The 10,210-nt window shown below is 46.4% G+C and overlaps 1 protein-coding gene across 3 annotated transcripts; it reads left to right on the top strand.

The window, feature by feature from the left end:
• Positions 1 to 1,032: 1,032 nt before the first annotated feature.
• On the top strand, positions 1,033 to 4,754 carry LOC124684859 (pre-mRNA splicing factor SR-like 1). 3 transcript variants are annotated; one of them, XR_006997189.1, is made up of 5 exons: positions 1,033 to 1,171; positions 1,428 to 1,732; positions 1,847 to 1,927; positions 2,536 to 2,607; positions 3,695 to 3,727. XR_006997189.1 is itself a non-coding variant. In XM_047219110.1 (5 exons), the coding sequence occupies exons 2-5, from the start codon at positions 1,441 to 1,443 to the stop codon at positions 4,442 to 4,444; spliced, it is 1,191 nt and encodes a 396-aa protein (XP_047075066.1). In that variant the 5' UTR covers positions 1,035 to 1,171; positions 1,428 to 1,440; the 3' UTR covers positions 4,445 to 4,754. The 3 variants fall into 3 exon arrangements, 2 of the variants coding, with proteins under 2 accessions (XP_047075067.1, XP_047075066.1); XM_047219110.1 differs by having other exon boundaries at positions 1,035 to 1,171; positions 1,428 to 1,728; positions 3,695 to 4,754; XM_047219111.1 differs by lacking the exon at positions 3,695 to 3,727 and having other exon boundaries at positions 2,536 to 2,626.
• The last annotated feature ends 5,456 nt before the right edge of the window (positions 4,755 to 10,210 follow it).

Consider the following 10,210-nt stretch of genomic DNA (forward strand, 5'->3'; position numbering starts at 1 on the left):
TTGTGCCGGTCCAGGTCAAGGTCTTCATCTGTATCCCGAGGCATCGTAGGACGCGGACTAGGGCACGCTTGCGCCGTCTGGGCATCTTGCAGTCGTCGGATTGCCCCTTCTGTCCCGGTGCTGCTGAGGATGTGGGTCACCCTGTTCGTCGCCTGCCCAGTCTGCTCCAAATCTGGAGATGTGCATCCGTGGATCCCCGAGTTGGGTCACAGTGCACGGTGGATTACATGGTAGACGCCTTCTCCGACGCCCACTCGGGCTAGCCGCTCACGCTCCGTATGACTGCGGCCGCTCTCCTTCTCTAGATCACTTGGAAGACGCGAAACCTCATGGTCTTCGATGGTATCAACACAACCACCGTTGAGTTCTTCGCATCCGTGCAGGACCACCTCGCATTCTGGCTTGTCAGGGCGCCACACCGCATTGACAGTGCTCCCCTTGTTGCTTGGTGTGCGTCCCTCTCCCCGTGACCCCCTTGTGTTCCCGGATGTTGCCGGGGCTTGAATCCTGCTTGTAATCCTCTGTTTTCCATGAAAATTAATGAAAAGTTTGAGGTGGGCTCTTCGCCCTCCGTTGCCTTGCTCAATTTTTTCTTATTACCACCGTAATCAAGTGAGGTTACGAAATGTTGAACTAAGCACGTCCTCCATCTTTTTCTTCTAGCCACGCGTACAAGAACGAACAGACGTGTCTTGGCGAAATATGTCGTGTCGCCGGAGGTGCTCTAGGCCATGCCATGTATACATCCTATGGGCCGCCATGCAGAGCCCGTTTATCCGTGTGGAGAAAAAACAACCCGGGCCTTGGCGAAATGGGCCGTGGGGCTGGAGATGCCAAGGTCCACGCATATACTACATCTTGTGGGCCGCCAAGCAGGGCCTGTTTATCCGCCTGGTTAAAAACAACTTGGGCTGGCGTGCGGGCCGTTGACTGCGAGGATCCAATAACGGACGGCCACGATACGGGCTCTGCTGCTCAGTCGGTAGAGTTGTCCTCGCCGCTAACCCCAGCCAGCCACCAGCTTCCTCTTCCTCCTGCCCTTCCCACCCCACCAAATCCCCAATCCGACCCCGACCTCGCCGGGGCCCCCGTCTCCTCCGCGCCGCCACCGTGGTCGTGCCCTCCCCGGCGCGCCCCTAGCTTCGCTCGCCTCCAGCTGACAACCCAACAGGTAACCTTCCGATCCCAGCGCGAAAGTCCAGATCTTGACGCCATAGAACGAAAATCGAATCTTTCGTCTCCCCATCGCTGCGCCGCAAGTCCGGCCTGGACTAAAATTTCGCCATCTTCCGTCGAACCAGCGCCCGCATCCTTTTCGTTTCTTTAGAGATATCCTGTAGCCCTACCGCGCTTATGGCATAACCTAGCAGAAAGATTTAGGAAACCCGCCGGCTGTTGAGCCTGCGCTAATTTTTGTTTTGTTCCAGAGCGTGCGGCAAAATGGAGATACAGACGTCCGGGAGGCCCATCGAGGTGCTCATGGAGAAGGTGCTGTCCATGAACATCACCTCCTCGGACTACTTCAAGGAGCTCTACAAGATCAAGACCTACCACGAGGTCATCGACGAGATCTACCACCAGGTCGACCACGTCGAGCCGTGGATGACGGGAAACTGCCGCGGCCCGTCCACCGCCTTCTGCCTACTCTACAAGCTATTCACCATGAAGCTCACCATGAACCAGATGCACGGGCTGCTCAAGCACCCCGATTCCCCCTACATCAGAGCTGTAAGTAAGGAACCTTCTTTTCTTGCTTTCGTAATGTTTATATATATATGGTAAAGCTTTGGTTGTAAAATGTTTCATTGTTGTAGCCCAGGTGATAATAGTTATTCTTTTACTGCAGATTGGGTTTCTCTACTTGCGCTACGCTGCGGACCCAAAGACCTTATGGACCTGGTATGAGCCTTACATTGAGGATGACGAGGTATTGTTTCTTTTCTGTTACCTCTCTGCTTCTGTTGCATTTGTTTGGCCATAAGTTAAGCAGCGATATGCTATTGTTTCTTTCTGCTTCTGTTGCATTTGGTTGACCATAAGTTAAGCACCGATATGACAAGTTGTAGCCGTGACTTCATTTTTTGTTCAAGTAATTTTCAAACCTCAGTGTTGCTTCGAGTAAAGTGGCATGTTAAATGTATATAATTTAAACAAAGATATTTTGTTTTTGCTGTGCACCTGCTATTGTTAAGGACAATGCTTGTGCAAACCAGAACTAAATGGTATACATATATATTGCATATGAAAGCTGGCGCAAAATATGGGTCTTCTCTTTTTCTTCCATCGTGGATCAAGTAAAAGATAGTGAGCTGATGAAAGTATGTTATCACTAAGGCCAGATCTATAGTTCTCTGGAATCCACCATTCCTGTACTAGAGTTATTAGCACTTGTTAGTTGTTCCATTTTTTAAGACTTCACGATCAGCACATAGTTTTCCTTGCCTATTCATAAATCTTTGTGATAAAGTGGTTAATCCCTCTGCAGTTAATTTTGATATACCATAGATCATTTACATTATATATGTACTCTTTCAGGAGTTCTCCCCTGGATCCAATGGCAAAATGACAACTATGGGCGTTTATGTGCGCGATGTCATCCTTGGTCAGGTATCTCTCTTAAACTTTTCTCCCATTTCTTTCATTTGACGTAACTATACTGCAAAGATGCTATTACAGTTTTTTATAGTTACCCAACCACATCCAAGGGCTTACATGATTAACATACTATTTTCTGAACCTAAGTGCAATTACTGTTTCTTGAATCTCACCTGTTGATTTGGCATACTGAGCGGAAATTTGAATTGTGGAGTTGCTTTAAGAGGAGACAGCATCTCTTCCACCAGTAACCACTTTGTATAAGGTTTGTCATGATATGTTACTCGAATGTTCTTTTCCCTTTCGCCACTAGTGATTCATATTTTCAACTGGGTGAAGGATTCATTGCACATTAAAATGATGGGTGCTTTTGAGGTGCTTTCATTTTTAGGCTGTGCCATCTTGTTTCTTTCTTGGTTCGAGATTCTATTATCTTCCTTTTCGTCCATGCTTTATGCTCTGGAAAAGATATATGTGTGTATTTTACAAAGAGAATCAAGTCCGTTTCCTTAGAGGAGAAAAGGAGGTCCACTGTGTAATAAGCATCTTATAACTGGAATCTGTTAAACTTTAGGTCCTAGTCAGAGGATTCCATGATATTATAGTCGGTAATTCTGACAAATTTTGACCAATGGATTAACATCGTCCAATAGTTCATAGTTTTTATTGCCAATGCAAGCTAGCTGAAATTTCGTACCAGATTGACTTGCTAGTTTTTATTGGTGAAACTCTTTGGTTTCATGAGGTATTCGCAATGAATGAGGTGCAATGCAATCACGGTCACTATCGCTTGTTTTGATTTTGGCAAACAAATCATTCCAATTTATTTTTTACGGTCACAGTTCGTCTTCATATCTCAATGTTAAAGAGCCACAATAACTGAGAACACCTCAGTTCCAAGCCTACATGCTCGTATGCCAAACTCAACAGAACAAATGAACCTAACAATCATAGGCAGTTTCCATTCTATGTTTCTGGATTGGATGCTATTTTATAGTACTTTTTTTTCTGGGCCATTATTCTGATAATTTCCAGTTGAGAAATATCAATCACATGTTTGGTAAACTAATATTCCTCGTCATTCATTTTTTCTTGGCAGTACTACTTCGACAGTCTTCTTCCACGAGTGCCTCTCCTAATTTTGCGACAGGTCACTGCCCATCTCGAGAAGATGAAGCTCCCAACAAAACAGTCAGGGATCACTGGGGATTCTAGTCGCCTTGGTTCAGATGATACTGCCCGGAGGCCACCTTCGGTAAAGGCTTCTTTGTCTGTCTCTTTTGGTCAGCGTGCTCCGCACCGTGCTTCCACAAGGGGCTCATCCCCAGTCCGAAAGACATTGCCTTCTATACGGGAAAGGGAAAGGAGCCATGACGGTGACCATGCAAAATCTCCACCCAGGAAGCACCGTAGTCAAAGCCGTGAGCTTAGCCGTGACATTGAGAGGGACCGTTCCGATCGTGACCGTGATCATGGCAGGTACAAGGATAGGGAGCATGGTCGGCGGAGCCGTGATGACAGGGACCGTGATTACCGCCGCTCGAGCTATTCAGAAAGGGATGTGGACAGGCGAGGCCGTGACAGGAGGGACAGGGACTCTGATCGAAATGGACGTTCGAGCTCCCGTAGAAGCAGAAGCAGGAGCAGGAGTCCAAGCCGTGGCAGAACCAACGGTGACAGCCATTGCTCAAGCCCATTTGGTAAAGCACCAGAGTCATCCAACTTGGCAAAGCTGAAGGATCTATATGGCGATGCGACAAATGCAAAGGACGATGCCAGTGACACTAGAGCTCACAGGGATTCTGGAGCTGAAGAGGTGATCAGATTGGGAGGTGCCAGGTGGAGGTGAGTCTCAAATACCAAAATCCAGGAGATTCTATTGTTGCTGTACTAACATTGCTATATGCTGCCAGAAATGTGCAACACATGAGGGGATTCTACTCCCCTGAGCTGCCATTCCTAGGGAAATGTCTGTGACCTTTAGCTTGTGCAAGGCAAAACATGTTAGGCAGCTAAGCAACGTAGTCTTGATTCAGAGAAACATTTCGCTTTGGATAGACAAGTTTTGTATCTGTTATGCTGTATGCATTGTGAGCTCAAACCGTTGCGCATATGTTGGTGCTTTGTTGTTTTGAATGAGACTGAAAGGATTTGGCTCAGTTTGGTGTCTCGAAAAATAATGCTGCTTATTACGGTTTTAGCCTAGCGAGGTCAGAAATTGTTCGTTCTGTCCTCCATCAGATCGGCCATTTGGATGAACTGACTCAATAGAGTAACACATTGCGCCATGATTGATTGATTGTTCCTAAGAGCAATTCCAATAGTGCAGCCGGGTGCTAGCTATAAGCTAGCCAGCTTATAGCTAACTTGTACAATAGTTGGCTTTAAGGATTGATAACTTTATGTATAAAAGGCCCACCATACATACTTACAAAGTGTCTAGAAGACGCGTCTGAAAGTTGGTTCTTGCGTGAGGCCACATCTCTCTTCTCTCTCCACTTCTCTTTCATCCACCTAAGCAAAACAACACTATTTTAATTCTTATAGCCTGCTGAGTCAGCCTTATTGTACTTGCTCTAACTTGATAGTCTTGTTCAAGCTATAGATGGCTTCAACAAATCATGTCTAGACTATTTATGGGAAGTATATCTATACCTAATAATAAAGGGAGAAGCGTTTCCGTGGTTCGGTCCGTTAAGTTTCCGTCGTCCGTCGCGTGTTGGTTTCGTCCGTTGTCAATCGTGCTGCCCACATTGGCAGCTGCATAGAGGATAGAGAAGAGTTTGATCCGAACCAAAACAGTCCGGTCTTATACGTACAGGGAGGGGTTCGTTCCCAAAAAAAAAAATAGTCAGGCCTGCATCATATATATGTTCTAGGCCTGTCCCAGATCAACTCGTCGCATCGCACGATTAATTGGGACTCCAGCCTAAGTCAAATCTCCGGGGCGGCGACAATGGATACCGCAGGGACACGGGCGGTGTCGGCCGTACAGGCGACGATGCTTTAGATCGATGGTTTCATGAACCGACTCAATCAAGCCAACGCCGGAGAAAGCTCCTCGCTCGCCTGTCTTGGCCCCTGCCCCAGCGAACCGTTCGAACCTTCCTGGACGGCGCACATGCCGTCGCAGCAAGGCCGCGGGTTCTGGTGGACGGCAACACCTGCGGTGTCAAGTTGGAGTAGCTTCAGGAGCAGCACGGGCAATCCCGTCGGTCCGTCGCCCAACACAGCTAGAAGAGTTCGTGATTGACTCGGTTCATGGAAGTCTGATCGGGACCAGCACAACATGATACGTATCCAGCCCGCCGTGACTGCACCGCGGAGACGAGTTCCTATGCAATCGCCGATCACGACATCCGTCGATGAGGGCCTCACTGACGACATCGTCTTCAGCTTGGTGGCCAAGAACGATCTAGCGTGAGGAAGCGGACGAAGTGTTCGAAGATCTAGCGTGAGGCGGCGGACGAAGAGTTCAACGACCTCTTCAGCTCATCCACTGCCCGTTCCCTCCGACGCTGAGCATGCCGCTGCAGCATCATGTCCTAAACAATGTTGCCGTTATATATTGCCGTTATACATCGCCTCTAACATCTTGAAGGAGCCTGATTGCCAGCCGCGATGCGGCAGCTTCGACATCCCCTACCTGTTCGGCATCGGCTTCGGGTGCTTTCGACCTGGGTTGCAGATCGACTGTCGCAAGTCGCAACAGGACCGGCGGAGATCATGCGCCAGTTCTTCCGGACGCCACAGTCCGGCTGGCGATAGCCGGTACGGCGCTCTCTAGCCGGTATGCGTGCTGATGGTGACGCCGAGCGCGCAGGTTCGCCTGGAGGTGCGAGTGGCGCACCAGTGCTTCGATACCGCCAGGAACGAGAACAACCGCTTCAACGGCAGGATGAATGTCAGCCCGATGGAGCCTTCATATTGAGCCGCAGCACCTTCATCCACGTTGGGGCTGTCGTTGGCGTACTTCTGCGGGTGCGTGCCGTACTGCAACAATGCCTGAGCGCTCGGGTGGCTAGCATCAGCTGCTGCCGCGTCAACATCTCGAAGTCCCTAACCAAAAAGTTGGATGAGATTCACCCTGGAATTCAGTTGAGCCTTTGAGTTGCACAGCTTGGATTATTTGTTGAACAATTGATTCATTGTCTCCTTCACACATTAAGTAGACTGGAAAGTTATTTGTCGAAGTTTGAATTATTTGTCCGTCCCATGTTGAAGAAACCATTCACACTTTGTATTGCCTTTTCTAGATTGTAAAACACATACTGTAATATGCTTTGTGGTAAAACAAAACGGACTTTGATGCAAGCTCAGAACTCAGTAGCGGCAGACCAAAGGAAAAGTAATCTGCATTGCTCATAGAAAGCTAAACATATTATACTCATGTACTTCTCAGCAAATTTTGCATAATATATAAGGCTACATCGTGCATATATATTGATTTCTTACAACTGTATCTGAACAGACTTCAACTCATGTGTTCTTCGCAATGCGACGCGCACCACGTCACTGGAGGTGGGTGTGTCGTCGGTGAGCGCCACTACCCTCAGCCTCGAGAATGCATCCTACCCTAGACGGCTCTCAATGCCGATGTTTTTCGTGACCCACGCTTCCACATGGTTGTACTAACCATCAAACCGATAAGGTTTTCTAGGTGCCGTTTTCTATGAATCCGTAGCAACGCACGGGTATTTTTGCTAGTATAAGGCATAATTAAACTACAACTACGTATATTATACTTTGCACATGCTCATTATAATAACATTGTGCAACGTTAACAATTACTCCTTATCTGCAAGTTATATTATACTTTGCATAGAAAATACTGGCATTTCTTCCGTGCGGCCCTCATCTGCAAGCCGTGTCTCCGCATCATCTGCGACCCCGGCTTTCGCTGCTGCTACTGCGCCTTCCACGGTGCACCTCCCCTCCTTGAAAAACGCAACATTATCATGGCAAAGCAACGTGAATTCAGAATAACCATCGTCGAAGCTTTCTCCACCACCTCAAGGTGTACCGAGGGGATCCGTTTGTCCACTTCGCCTCAGACCACGTCGATGCCAGAATTCTCCCACCCGGGCTCCGACGGCCGCTCGACTACCGCCACGGCCGCGTCCCCATCCACATGGTGGAGCACGATGAGAGCCAGGGTTACCTCGTCTGGGACCCCGCCATGGGCAACTTACACGATCTATCCGAGTCGGACATCAAGTGGCTCGTCTACTCCGCCGCGGTGCTCTGCGCCGTCAATGGCTGCGACCACCTGGACTGCCACCGCGGCCCCTTCCGCGTCGTCTTCGTGGCCATCGAAGACTACATGTACATGGAATTCATACTTGCGAGCGTGTTCTCTTCACAGACGAGTGCGTGGAGCGTGCCAGACTGCCAGTATGCATTCACAACCATCGCAAACCCAATGCCCAGAACATGCAGCGAGTGGGATGTGCAGCACCCTTCTGCGAACCCTAGCTTAATTCCGATTACGCCCAACAGGCCAACCCCCTCCGGAAACATGATATGCATGTATCAACTCCATGTACAGCTACAAGTCAAATGAAGAAAAAAACTGCATGTACAACCACGATCTAGTACAAGCTAATATAAGCCTTTTATACAAAAAAAAAAGGTAGTATATGAGCCTACGTACATCAACTCCAGCCAAGTGTATTATGCGATCTTGTATCAGCCTGCATCGACTCCATCTACAGCCACGAGCCTGCATCAACTCCACGTACATCCACGATAAACTGCCAAAGTATTATGCGATCAACTATTAGGATGCATCAACTCCATGTACAGCCACAAGTTAAAAGAACAGAGAACTGCGCGTACAACCACGATCTTTCACAAGCTAGTATAAGCATGCATCAACTGCATGTACAACCACGACATACTAGCAAAGTTCATATATACTCCGCGCAGTTTTATTTTGTAGTGTACAAAGATCGAGAACTATGCTGATAGGTCAATAGAGTAGACAAAAATCAACAGTGGCATGTTCATATATTTGCTCCCACTATTGAATACTACTAGCTAGTACAATGGCTATATATGCTCACGCAACCAATACTTTACAAATACCAGTGGGTGCATTCTAGACACCACCCCACTAATAATTTGTCATTAGCGGCTATATATTGTATGTCACTGATATTTTTTAAGTACTGGTGGCTTTGTAAATAATGCACACCACCCATAACTTATGATGTATATATTAGTGGTTAATCCCTTTGCAGTTATTTTTAGTGTACCATAGATCATTTACATAATATGTGCTCTTTCAGGAGTTTTCCCCTGGATCCAATGGCAAAATGACAACTATGGGCGTTTATGTGCGCGATGTCATCCTTGGTCAGGTATATCTCTTAAATTTTGCTCCTATTTCTTTCATTTGACGTAACTATACTGCAAGGATGCTATTACAGTTATTTATAGTTACCCAACGACATCCAAGGGCTTACATGATTGACATACTATTTTCTGAACCTAAGTGCAATTACTGTTTCTTGAATCTCACCTGTTGATTTGGCATACTGAGCGGAAATTTCAATTGTGGAGTTGCTTTAAGAGGAGACATCATCTCTTCCACCAGTAACCACTTTGTATAAGGTTTGTCATGATATGTTACTTGAATGTTCTTTTCCCTTTTGCCACTAGTGTTTCATATTTTCAACTAGGTGAAGGATTCATTGCACATTAAAACGATGCGTGCTTTTGAGATGCTTTGATTTGTAGGCTGTGTCATCTTGTTTCTTTCTTGGTTCGAGATTCTATTATTTTCCTTTTCGTCCATGCTTTATGCTCTGGAAAAGATATTTGTGTGTATTTTACCAAGAGAATCAAATCCGTTTCCTTAAAGGAGAAAGGAGGTCCAGTGTGTAATAAGCATCTTATAACTGGAATCTGTTGAACTTTTTTCTAGGTCCTAGTCAGAGCATTCTGTTATATTATAGTCGGTAACTCTGACAAATTTTGACGAATGGATTAGCATTGTCCAATAGTTCATAGTTTTTATTGCCCATGCAAGGTAGCTGAAAATTAGTACCAGATTGACTTGCTAGTTTTTTGGTTGAGCCAAGACATTGGTGAAACTCTTTGGTTTCATGAGGTATCCTCAATGAACGAGGCGCAATGCAATAATGGTCATTTTGGCTAGTTTTGATTTTGGCAAACAAATCATTCCAATTTATTTTTTACGGTCACAGTTCATCTTCATGTCTGAATGTTAAAGAGCCACAATAGCTGAGAACACCTCAGTTCCAAGCCGACATGCTCGTATGCCAAACTCAACAGAGCAAATGAACCTCACAATCATAGGCAGTTATCATTGTTTGTTGATGAGTTGGATGTTATTTTCTAGTACTCCCTCTGATTCATTTTACTTGACACTAGTATGGATGTACCTAGAACTAAAACATGTCTAGATACACCTGTATCAGAGGCAACTAATATGGATGTACTACTTTTCTGTGCCATTATTCTGATAATTTCCAGTTGAGAATATCATTCACACGTTTGGGAAACTAATTTTCCTTGTCATTCATTGTTTCTTGGCAGTACTACTTCGACAGTCTTCTTCCACGAGTGCCTCTCCTAATTTTGCGACAGG

Source organism: Lolium rigidum, chromosome 1, assembly GCF_022539505.1.
Source record: "Lolium rigidum isolate FL_2022 chromosome 1, APGP_CSIRO_Lrig_0.1, whole genome shotgun sequence".
In the NCBI taxonomy this organism is placed as follows: Eukaryota; Viridiplantae; Streptophyta; class Magnoliopsida; order Poales; family Poaceae; genus Lolium; species Lolium rigidum.

Coding starts and splice junctions, on each gene's coding strand:
- LOC124684859 (XM_047219110.1), top strand. CDS start 1,441: ATGGAGATACAGACGTCCGGGAGGCCCATCGAGGTGCTCATGGAGAAG. Junction 1,729..1,846: donor ATTCCCCCTACATCAGAGCT/GTAAGTAAGGAA, acceptor CTTTTACTGCAG/ATTGGGTTTCTCTACTTGCG. Junction 1,928..2,535: donor CTTACATTGAGGATGACGAG/GTATTGTTTCTT, acceptor GTACTCTTTCAG/GAGTTCTCCCCTGGATCCAA.